Source organism: Ruditapes philippinarum, unplaced genomic scaffold (genome assembly GCF_026571515.1).
Source record: "Ruditapes philippinarum isolate M1 unplaced genomic scaffold, ASM2657151v2 ctg1183_1_1_1_1, whole genome shotgun sequence".
Lineage (NCBI taxonomy): Eukaryota > Metazoa > Mollusca > Bivalvia > Venerida > Veneridae > Ruditapes > Ruditapes philippinarum.
Window position 1 is genome coordinate 26,934 of NW_026862887.1, and position 13,181 is coordinate 40,114.

The following is a 13,181-nucleotide window of genomic DNA, read 5'->3' on the forward strand; positions in this document are numbered from 1 at the left end:
ATGTTGGAGTGGGGTGATGGAAAATATCAGCGAGGGGTTTTGTTGGAGTTGGGTGATGGAAAATATCAGGGAGGGGTATTCTTGAAGTGGGGTTATGGAAAATAAAAGGGAGGGGTTTTGTTGAATGGGTGATTGGAAAATATCAGGGAGGGGTTTTCTTGGAGTTGGGGGATAGAAAATATCAGGGAGGGGTTTTCTTGGAGTGGGGTGATGGAAAATATTAGGGAGAGGTTTTCTTGGAGTGGGGTGATGGAAAATATCAGGGAGGGGTTTTGTTGGAGTTGGGTGATGAAAAAGATTAGAGATGAGTTTGTTTAGAATGGGGTCATGCTAAGATAGAAGATGGTTTTTGTGTAGGGGATCGTGAATTAAATCCAAGAGGGGGGTGGGGGTTAATGGTAGGATCATGGATATGATAATGAATGGGGATTGTAGGAATGAGGTCATAAGTAAGATTTGGTAAGGAATGTTTTATTAGAGTGAGGACATATAACAGCATACATAGAGGATATTCAAGTTTTTTCTATAAATACATGATTTATTTTCATCGAGTGGTATGAAAATAAATATTTCATGAGTGGCGGTAGCCACGAGTGAAATATGGTAATTTTCATGCCACAAGATGAAAATAAATCGTGTATTTAAAGAAAAAACTTGAATTTTCTGTTTAATATATACTTTCTCCTCTTTTTTGACATTAAAATTTGAAAGACTTTCCCTTAAATTTTGTGTACTGGTAGAATTTAAAAGAAAGTAGTCCGGCAAGACACCAGTGAAAATACGGAAAATATGTTTCACTGCAGTGAAAAATAAATTTTTACAGTGAAAATACGGAAAATGAAAATACGCATTTTATTTCATCAATATTTCTAAATATTTCATTTATAAGTATATAATAAATGTAATTACTTTTTTGGGATGGAATTGTGAAAGAAAAACTTCAATGGTCACTAAGAGTTCTTGTTGTAATTGGCCATTAACTGAGTTTTCATACTGGACTTGTACTGCTTCATATTAAGAATTGTACATGATGTTAATTAATGCGAGGAATTCTGATATTAATATACTAAAATTAAGTGTCCCTACTGGAACCTAAAGTGACTAGCCTTTGCCACCAGTATAGAGCCAGGCCAGCCTGCACATCTTTGTAACCTGACAAGGCTATAAACTGTAACAGCTGGGCCCCATACTTAAATTGTCATCTTGATATCTCAAAATTTGGTAGTGGACTGGTCTAAGGATGGAAGATGGACAAGTCCATTTGGAAAATTCAGCTGGTTTAAAGATTAAGTTGCACATAGTAAACTATGTGCATGCTGGTTTAGCTTATTTCAAGTCACTTCAGCAAATCATTATTGACTACAAAATTCTGTGCAGTCTCACTAGAGGGTCTGTATTGTTGATCCTGCATTTTTAGCCCACCTGTCACAAAGGGAGGGGTCATTTTTTTCCCTATATGTGTATAGTAAAAACTTAAAAATTTCTTGTAAAAACTCCTAAGAGCTAGAAACTTAGATATTTATCATGAAACATCTTCTAAAGGGTGTCTACCGAGTTTGTTCAAATAAAAGCCCCTGGGTTAAAATTGGTACAGGGGCCTATATACAGTTGAGTGATCTCAGGGCCATCATGGCCCTCTTGTTAGTAATTTAGTCTTATAATCATGTGAACTACTTCTTGACTGTTCCAAAGATCACCAGGGTAACAGTTAATATTAATATCAATATCATTCTATATTTGTAAAAAGAAGGATCATCCGTAGGTGATTATTTCATATGTATTAATTACAAACCAAAATGGTACAGTATGTGTAGGCAATCCGAATCACATCATTTGATCTCTTTTTTTATTCATCAATAAAATCAAAAGGATACATTCCTAATGTTTCCATAGACAATAGAATCAGTTGATATAAGTTTTAAAAAATCAGCACTTGTGTGTAAGGAAATATATTTTTTGAGTGATCCAGAACTTATATCATGTATACTTGAATCAATGACACGTTGTTTAGATAACCTTTGATTTAAATGAAAGCTTAAAGCTGCTTTAATATTTTCAAATGATGTTTTCTGTAGTTACTGCATAGAGTTTGTCTAATGTTTTGAAAGTATCAATTTAATTTTTTTTTTCGTGTTGATTTCTAGTTTTTCTTCATTCAGTATTTAATGTCAAGATTTCAAGAAAACTTTTGTAAGCAGTTTGACAATTCAGCGATGTTTAAAAAAGAAATGACAATAGTTACTTTTAATTATGTCATATGAATGTTACACTGAAAATATTGCAAAAATAACCGTTTCATAAGGTGATTCCGATTGCCTACACTGACTGTATCTTATTACCCAATTAAGCTAGTAACCAGAGATGTAATACTCCGATCTTTTACTTCATATGGAGCAAAATGACATCATAGAATATGAAATATCTGTATTTAATATCAACCTTGTCATATATTAAATATTTTAAAGTTAATATGTTTGTCCAGAATTTATTTCATTTGCCATTATATGGTTCAAGCTGTATGATTCTTGATATTGATGTAAGCGTGTCACTCAGAGATCATGGTCTTTTATTTTCTTCCATTTAAAAATAAACAGTTGGCATGCTACTAAATTTTTGTCTTGGCCAGTGTTTTAAGTTTTCATTGGTGTTTTAAAAAATTATAAATACTGCATTGATGAGAAAATATTTGGAGGTCAAAATTTTATGATTACATAACACTCCCTATGCGTTTAATATACAATTTGTCTTGCCCTGCCCAAATTTTCTTATGGAAAAAATAAAGATATCTGAAAAGATGAAAAAATAAAAAATTCTGACACAACTAAGAATTTTTCTCTACATTTTTATTTTACAGGTTTCCTAAAGGCCATACCGAGAGGAAGCAAGTTAGGACACCTGACAGGAAGGCTAGAACCCCAGAGAGGAGAGCTTTTGACTTTAACATTAGTGATTCCACAACATCCACAACACGACTTACCCGGGCAGCACTTGCTTATCATGACCGCCGTCATCATCCTGTCGTCGGAAGACTTGGACCCGACGGCCGCCAAGGGCCAGCTTCGGAATCGGAATTAGATACTCTCGTTGAGATGTATTCAAGGAATAAACCGACAGCTCTCGGTCAAGGAAAGATTGATCGTCCATGTCGAAGACGTACGTCAAGCTCCTCGCCAGTTCGTCTGAGAAACGATCCAGCTGGAGGAAATTTGAGACATCAGCGGACTGCTACCTCGCCAAACTATGGCAAAAATTTTGTCAGAGATGCTGGTGGGAAGATTGGCAAAGGTACGGATAAAGTTGGCTATTACAGTCGACCAAGAGAAAATACAATAGGTCAGGATAGTGATGATGAACAAGAATTGTCTCCCTCTAGAAGACCAGGAATCAATAAAAGGCAGTCTCCATATAGAAGAGTATCCAAAGGTGCAGAAAATGTTTCTCCTGAAAGAAGAGCTCGATCTAAAGGAAGAGGTGCCATGGCAACGGAAGGGTCAGAGATTAGTGTTGAACAGTCTAGATATAGTGTCACTGATTACTTTAAGAAATATCATCCTCAAGACAATTCTGCAGTAAGACCGAAAGAACCTTTAAGTGATGAAAGAAATCTGCCGCCATCTGGACGAGCTTCACGTTTCTATAAAGACAATATTGTACAGGGACAATCAAGGAGAGACAATGATACCCAAGGCAGGCTTGCCTCGCAGTTTAGAACATCGAGTGAAATCGACGATAGAACGGTAAAATCTTCCGATGTGCAACCAAATCGTAACGCTAGACCAAACAAATTCTTTAAAGGAATGCGCGATGATCAAACCATCAGTGCTATTAATGATGATGATAATTTCTCATCAGTTTCAATGTCCTCAGTCACTACGGCTAATACGGTGGATGAACGAAAGTTCCGGTCAGGTATCGCCACACTTGATGCAAATATAGCAAGATTACAGCAAGCTTTACAGAAAACTAAATCAATGTTAACGTAGAAAACTAGAAATATACTTCTGCATACTTCATTGTGTAAAATTATACTTCTATGATGCAGGGATGAGATATTGTCTTTCCTATTTCCTGGGGTATTATGTAGTTTGTATTAGTATAATGTTAAGTTTTTTACCATTTTGAAATTTTATCTCCTAGTTAGATACAGGTATTTAGTTTAATAAAAAATCAGTGGTATGTTTAAATGAATGTCTTATGAAACATATGATAAAAATATGAAATTAGTGGTTAAGGGTTTGTCCATACACTAAAATTGATGAGATCTTTGGTAAGTAAGTACTGCCTTGTAACAATTTGTCCATCATTCAGTCAAACTTGATTGAAAACAAAAGGACTTAATTTGTGGAGAAACAGTGAAATCTGACAATACTCAATTGTTTGTATTTTGTTGATGAAATCTTTTGAAATTCAAAAATAATTTTCAATATGTCATTCTAAATACAATAAGCAATTTCCCTAGAACAGGTGTGTTATAACTCCTTGAAAAGTCTACAAATGAACAATTTCGTGAATGAGACAATTGTTTTTTGTTTCCGGAGATCCATTTTATACTGAAAAAACTCAAATGATATGATACAACTGGTATTTCGTTTGTATCATATTTTGCAAATGTACTGATATTATTATAACTGAAGTATTATGTTATAATTTTGTAACTTGGTAAATTTTTTAAGAAACTTATTCTTAAATTACATGATCGTTTATAAAGTTTCTTTTGTAATATCTTTATTTTTTTCTGGTATATGATCGTTTCCTCTCTATTAAGAACAAAAAAAATAGTTCATCAAGGAGATTGAAAGTCTTTTTGTCATGGTATAATGTACTGAAGACCACCGTTGTCGTCATCGATTCTTTTCTCTTGTTGTTTTTTGTTAATTTTGTCATGAAAAACATATAATGTACCATAAGTTATTTATTTCTGTGAATAGCGAGACGTTAGATTAGATTTCAGACCTAAAATAATATTTATGACAGATTGACAAAGATATATTGTTAGTTCTACAGTATTAAAATGTATGAATTCTAATTTATTTTTTTTAACTATGGTGGCTGTTTAAGGACATGTTGAGTTTTTCCTATGGTGGAGGAAAAGGGCCAAATAACATGAAAATGCAAGTAGTCACCATAAAGACGCTATAGATTTTGATATTGTGCCTTTCTACTCTCTGTCTGCCAATTGAAACACACACATTTACATGTGTATATGAAGTGAAATCAACATGACCATTGTTGCCAAGTGACCGCTACTCAGCATTGACCGTTAGCTTAAGTTAGACTGTGTACTGTATATCATAGTTGATTTCAGATGTAAATAATGTTTGTAGTATTGTTGTATTGATTCTGCAGTGTGCATGAATTTAAGTGATTTTCTTTATTTATTTTTTCAACAAACTTGAATTTTTGAATTTTGAATAGATATGCATCAACCGAGATTGTTAATGAATTTTACGAATGCTTGATTGAATTTAAATATTATCAATGTATTTTATGAACATAACTCAGGGTTTTTTTCCTTTACACTGTAATTTCATCTAAGTTCCAAGATAAGCATTTTTTCCCCTCTTAAATGTTTTGTTGTTTTTCACAAATTATATTGTATTTTTAATGTATCGTGACAAACTTTCATGATGTAATATAAGAGGAAATTGTTTGAAAATATTGCTTGTAGCATTGGATATTGTCTAGAGATTTTATAATATGTAAGCCGCGTCACGACAAAACCAACATAATGGGTTTGAGACCAGCGTGGATCCAGACCAGCCTGCACATCCGCGCAGTCTGATCAGGATCCATGCTGTTCGCTATCAGTTTCTCTACTTGTTATAGGGTTGGTAAGCGAACAGCATGGATCCTGATCAGACTGCGCGGATGCGCAGGCTGGTCTGGATCAATGCTGGTCGCAAATGCACTATGTTGGTTTTGTCATGACGCGGCTCATATATAAGTAATGAGATCAGTTTTTACTTTCTGCATCAAGTTAATTTTATGACATTTAAGTTTCAGGCAATGTGTGTACATGTATATAGGACATTTTCTCCTCTACAGGTTCGATCATTGTTGAGAGAGTCATTTGTTCAAAAAAACAGATCTGTATAATGATACAGATGTCAGGATTGCTTGTATAGTACTTCCTGCTTGCTGGCCCCGACTGCTTACTAATCTGTCTGTTTTTAGCCTCTACTGCTTGCTAATCTGCCTTTTTCAGCTCTGACTACTTGCTTACCTGCCTGTTTTCAGCCCGACTGCTTGCTAATCTGCCTGTTTTCAGCTCCAGCTGCTTGCTAATCTGCCTGTTTTCAGCCCCAGCTGCTTGCTAATCTGCCTGTTTTCAGCTCAGACTGCTTGCTTACCTGCCTGTTTTCAGCTCTGCATGCTAATCTGCCTGTTTTCAGCCCCGACTGCTTGCTTATCTACCTGTTTTTCAGTCCCAAATGCTTGCTAATCTGCCTGTTTTTCAGCCCGGACTGCTTGCTAATCTGCCTGTTTTTCAGCCCGGACTGCTTGCTTATCTGCCTGTTTTTCAGCCGGACTGCTTGCTAAACTGCCTGTTTTTCAGTCCCAAATGCTTGCTAATCTGCCTGTTTTTCAGCCACAAAATTAATGCTTGCTAATCTGCCTGTTTTTCAGCCCCAAATGCTTGCTAATCTGCCTGTTTTTTCAGTCCCAAATGCTTGCTAATCTGCCTGTTTTCAGCCCTGACCTGACTGCTTGTCAATCTGCCTGTTTTCTATTCCCACTGCTTGTAAATCTGCCTGTTTTCAGACCCGACTGCTTGCTTTCAGGCCTGTCTGCCTGCATGCCAGCATGTTTATTTACTGATTTGCCTTTTTACAAGTCTGCAAGAGATATAAGCCTGCCATAATTTTTTGACAAAGTTGTACTCTTTCATTTTTTGCACTATTCATCATTTTTCAATTACATGTACATATACTTATAATACATGAATAGTGGAGCACTAATTCATATTAACAGCTCTAACTTGTTGAATTTTAATATTGAAATCCCTTGAACTCCAAATGGACTGCTCCAAATTCAAAGCAAGACAAATCCATTTCGTTAAGGGTATAAATAAAGAAGGTAACGGGACATTCTACTGGCCATGCATTTCAAAAATTCGAAGATTTTATTTCGAGCCATTGATATTCATTGTAATTTTTTTACAAAAAAAAGCATTTTATAACAGCTATTGCATTTATTTTCATCTGTGCGCCTTTAAGCTTTACATTTCTATTTAATTCTCCTCACAGAACTGATTTGTTTTTTCTTTTCATTTTCCTATTTTCTATATTCTATAACGATAATAAAATACCGAGATATACAAAGTTCAAAAGAAACGCGTGTAAAAAACTATATTTTCTCTTGTTATTTTTTGCTTGACAGAATCCTTCTAAGTTTTTCTTTGATGATATAAATAGAAATATGCAAAGTCACCAGTCAAATAGTATAATGAGCTCTTTGAGATGATGTAGTTTGCCACATCAGCATGTCTTGAAGCTTAATGATCCATACCAGGGGATCAAAAAAACAAAAGTAGAAAGGGGGGGGCTTCATATCTCTACAACAGTGTATTGAAAATATTGTAAATTTTGATGTCAGGAAAAAAATATTCATCGCCATGGAAATAATTTGATCTCAAGAAATTTTATATCTTCAATTAGATAGATGGTAATTATATAGATGTAGAAGAATGGATCTCTTTGTAATAAGTTACCAAGGATATGAGAATAATAGCAATTTAATATAGTGGAAGAAATTTTATGATTTTTTATTATATTTCCAAGTTTTATGAAATTTTGTAATTCTCAATATTGAATTTAGATCCTTGATTTAAATTGCAGAATAAGCATTATTTTGAAAATATTAAAAAGTGGCTTGCTGCAATATTGAAATATATATATATTGTCAAAAGTGTCTGATTTTTAGCTCGACTATTTTTTGGGGAAAAAAAATAATAAGAGGTATCGTTTACAGTTATATCACAGTTCTCATTGCCGTCTGCAAACTTTAACATGGTTCTTGGTGTAACTATTGTCTTCATACTTGGCCACAACAATCCTTTGGACAAGACCTCAAGTAGACCAGACTAAACTGTGACCTTCATTCATAAATGACCTTGACCTTCAAGGTCAAATTTCTAAATTTTGGTTGATTTTTGCTGGATTGTCTTCAAACTTGAACACAACAATCTTTTAGGACAGACCTTAACCCATTCTCTTAAATGACCTTGACCTTAAAGGTCAAATTATTGAAATTTTCATTTCTTTGCTGTAACTGGCACATAATTCTTTAGGATAAGACCTTCGTGTATATTAAACAATGATTATTGTAATTTGCTGTAAATTGGTTAAATTAATAAATAGATTATCTTCATACTTGGACAAAACAACCTTTTGGACAAGGCCTTCTAAAAAATTGATCTAACCTTGACATTGACCTTTAAATGACCTTGACCGTCAAGGTCAAATGATAGAATTTTTGCTTAAGTTGTCATAATTTTGTTATTTATGTACTGATTTGTCGTGATTCATACGTGAACAAATTACTACATTTGTGACCAAATGGACATGGTTTAATCATAAAGATACGACCTTAACCTTTAAATGACCTTGACTGTCAAGGTCACATGACTGAATTTTGCTTATATTTTCTTGACATTTATTTATGGGTATCTGGAAAAAATGTGACCCCTCAGAAGCATTAAAAACAACAAAATAACATGAAAATTGCAGACTCGGTTTGATTGAGTCTGTAAATGAGAGATAATGAATAAGTGCAACATCCCTGATGCCCCCTAGCACTGGCTTGAGCAGTGTAAATTCTCAACACTTAAAGGTGCTGGACTCAATAATCCTGAAGGACCAGAAATATATAACAGCACTGGGAATTATTCAAACTTAGACAGACCTATTAAAATAAAAAAAAGGAAAACCTCATTTGTTTTTTTTTCTTTAATTTTCTTTTCTATGATTGGTGTAAACTGTTGTTTTTTGTTGTTGTTTTTTTTTTGCTTTTAGAAAATTAAAAAAAGTCAAGCATTTCTCCTGCCTGGCAGTGGCTCTTGCTTATTCACAAGACTAATACAGTAGTGTTAGTGTATTAAATATGACATTGTTAATGTTATGTACTATTAAGTTTTATTTTAACTTTTTTTCCTGCAATATCCTAATCAAACTACTACAATGAAATATGGTAAATCTTGAGCTTTATAATTTTTATAATTTTCTTCATTATTATCTTTTTGACCCTTTTATGAACTAGCTGTCAGAACTATAATGTAAAAATACTATTTGCCTGGAACATTGCTAAAATTACAAGAATTTACTAAAACTGATGGTTGCCTTTTTCTTCATTTGAAGTACACACACGCATGCACGCAAACACATATATACTGCATTTAAATAAAGATGTTTAAGATATTGCATGTATGTCAATATTGACTGTATCAAGGGTTTACAGCAAAACTGCAGTAACTTTTATAAAATAAAGAAGGACTTAAAACAGTCCTGCGGTCAACCCTCAATATGTAATATAACCTATACTGTTAAAGAAGTGATATTTTTTTAAAACCTCAGATTTAACTGAAAATGTGACAAAAATACTATACATAATCACTAATGTTAGAAATATTTTCAGAAAATGAGAATCATATAAACAACATTTTTACTGTATTGTAGAAATTGAAAATTTTGTTGAAAAGCAATTCTGTTTAGTTACGTTTATTTATGTTTTTCATTCAGGTGTGTTAATTTAACAATAAGAGCACTCCTATATAAAGACTCTTTTTGAGATATATAGTAAATGAGGTATGACTTGATTTAATGAGGCTTACATTTTCAGTATCTCGATCCTTAAAGGGACTCCACTGAGGTTTTTTACCATGAAGGGATTGGAAATATTTTCCTGAGATTTATAAAACATTTGATATAGGTCTGAACCTATAACTTTTGTGCAAATTTTCAGATCATTCTTTCATACCCCTTTACCAGTAAATTCAATTTTATTGTGCAAAAATACCCAAAAATGAAAAGCGTTGCGACGCTTTTTACTCAAATCAGGCTAAAAATCACACACAAAAAATTGATTTTCAATGAAATTTCAAGAATATTTATTAATTTGACCCTTCTCAGATTTTTGCAGTTAAAGTGCTTCTCTTAATCTATGCAAAAGTTTAAATATCATATTTTTAGTCTTTTTGACCTTAGTGGAGTTCCTTTAATTTTAGATACAACCATAAGAATATGAAAACAGTCTATATTTGTCATTTGAAATTTATGTTTATATTGGATAGCTTTACACCTGTTTACTAAGTGTCTTATAAATAAGACTTCTTATACTCATTATAAAAGACCACTCCTTGTATTTAAATACATGAAAATAGACCATTCTTCTAGGTTTCATAGCAAAACTTTCACAACTTTGTGGATAGCCTTATACCTTTTTTTTCAACTCGCCAACTTCTGGACTGGGAATACTTTTTTTTTTTTATTGGGAAAAAAGAATAGAATTTGGAGTGAGAACCAGTGGGAAAAGGTCTGAGAGTTGTGATAGTTTTGCATTGAACCCTGTGTTTGCCTGTGATATTATGTGTATATTATTTATTACTTTCAATTTTCTTCCTTTTTTGTCTCTTCATGGCAGCAGATGATTTATATTTTGCCAATAAATATATGAAATAGATAAAAGAGTTCAGTTTATTAACCAGGTTTTCAATTTTGAAAATCCTGGTTATTAGATTGGGGTATGGCGGGCGGATGGGCGGATGGGCGGCTGGGCGGATGGGCGGGCGGGCGTCAAACGAAATTGTGTCCGCTCTGTAACTCTTCAACCCTTTGAAGAATTTTGATGAAACTTCAGACAAATGTTTACCACATCAAGATGACGTGCAGAACGCATGTTCCGCATGGCTGGCTCCAAGGTCAAGGTCACAGTGACATTAACATTGAAAATCCTGTCCGCTCTGTAACTCTTCAACCCTTTGAAGAATTTTGATGAAACTTCAGACAAATGTTTACCACATCAAGATGACGTGCAGAACGCATGTTCCGCATGGCTGGCTCCAAGGTCAAGGTCACAGTGACATTGGGCGGATGGGCGGGCGGGCGTCAAACGAAATTGTGTCCGCTCTGTAACTCTTCAACCCTTTGAAGAATTTTGATGAAACTTCAGACAAATGTTTACCACATCAAGATGACGTGCAGAACGCATGTTCCGCATGGCTGGCTCCAAGGTCAAGGTCACAGTGACATTAACATTGAAAATCCTGTCCGCTCTGTAACTCTTCAACCCTTTGAAGAATTTTGATGAAACTTCAGACAAATGTTTACCACATCAAGATGACGTGCAGAACGCATGTTCCGCATGGCTGGCTCCAAGGTCAAGGTCACAGTGACATTAACATTGAAAATCCTGTCCGCTCTGTAATTCTTCAACCCTTTGAAGAATTTTGATGAAACTTCAGACAAATGTTTACCACATCAAGATGACGTGCAGAACGCATGTTCCGCATGGCTGGCTCCAAGGTCAAGGTCACAGTGACATTAACATTGAAAATCCTGTTTACATGATTTTAACTTGATTTGGCAGTCAAAGGTCATATCATCTTTGGAGGTAATTTAAAAAAGATATGATATATTATTTCATGTCTACTTTGTAACTTGTTTTTCATTATACAGAATTATCAATATAATTATAGTGAACAAATTCTTCTGTGTTGAACTCGTCCTACATTTCTCAACGGATTTTGTTCAAACTTTCACAGAAGCTTTGTCATCAAGCACCCTGGCACATATTGTCGGGGTTTTGTGATTGGATTGTTTTTGACCTAATTATGGCCCTTTGTTTTTTTCCTTATACATAATATTATAGTGAACACTTCTTCAGTGGCAATTCCTCCTACATTATTCATGTTTTACATTGCACATAGTTACATTGTTTGTTGCTTGTATTTGTATTTCAAATACAACATATTTATCTACAATGGTGATAATTGAAAACCTGGTTTCATGGCATTGCCATGTTTCTTGTTTTGTATTTAGTTTGTAAATTATGGTTATTAAACATACCATTATTATACCCAGTAAAACCAGTGTAAAGCGGACATTTGCCTACTGGTGTTATAATCCTCCACTCAACCTTGGGATTGCGGGTCTAAGTGGCATTGTTTGAACTGAAGATAATACCAGTGGCTTATATGCTAATTAACATACCTTAAGTAATAGGTTAGGCTATATTCAGTGATGTGTCAAGAAGACAAAAAATACATATGTAGGTGAATACAAAATAAGAGAGGCTTGCAAGTATGGCATATAATGAAAGGAACAAATAAGGGCTCTAACTTGTGTCACCTCTAAGGAGTAGTATAGGGATCATTTCTCAATTGTCTGTCTGTCACAAAACTTGTCCAGACTACTCCTTATAAACTACTGGTGCAATTTCTTCCAAACTTTACAGGAATGATCAGTACTAAGTCTAGTTGTGCATATCGTCAGCAAATTTCAGTTCAATGCTTTTTGTCAGAATTAAGGCCCTTTAATAATTTTGATTGATCTGTAGCTGAAGTCCTTGCGCATATTGCACTGGTTTGTTGGTTGAATGATTTTTGGCCAAGTTATGGTCAGATGGTTTCCTGTTTCCAATTGTTAGTGCATGATTGAACGGGAAACCAGCTGCAATCGTGCCAATCGCAACTTTTTGGCCTTTTCCATCACTCTTCGGATTAATGATAATAGCCGATGTAGTTCTGATTGCAATCGTGACAATTCGGGCGATTCCGTCATACTGCGGAATCAGACGAAGTAATATTACGGAAATCTATGCTATTTTAGTTACTTCGGTAATCCTAGTTTGTTTATATAAATAGGATTTCTATTATTACATTTGTACTTGATTTATCGGTTTAAACCGTAATAAATTATAATCGAAATTGTTCCGTTTCAATTGTTTTTCAAGACGCAAAAGTTAGTTTCTTTTATAATTGTTTTTTGTCTGTATTAGTTTTATACAATAGAGAATGGTGACTGTAGTAGTATTCGGTCTTCAAAGGGTGGTCCTGCTTACCAAATCACACATGATCGAGTTATATTTAGATCTACTGAACGCAATTCAACTTCTTGGTGAGGTAATCTAAAAATAGCCCATGCATATCATTAACCTTGCCACGTGCTGATCTACAGATAGCGCAT

General features: G+C 34.3%; 1 protein-coding gene across 1 annotated transcript in view; it reads left to right on the forward strand.

Annotated features, from left to right (window-relative positions):
- Positions 1 to 5,015, forward strand: part of LOC132720520 (uncharacterized) — a 30,577-nt gene extending 25,562 nt beyond the window's left edge. The window contains exon 12 of the mRNA XM_060704674.1: positions 2,855 to 5,015. Within this exon, the coding sequence (XP_060560657.1) occupies positions 2,855 to 3,983 (1,129 nt within the window). The 3' untranslated portion in view covers positions 3,984 to 5,015. The remainder of the gene's footprint in view (positions 1 to 2,854) is intronic.
- Positions 5,016 to 13,181: the final 8,166 nt, after the last annotated feature.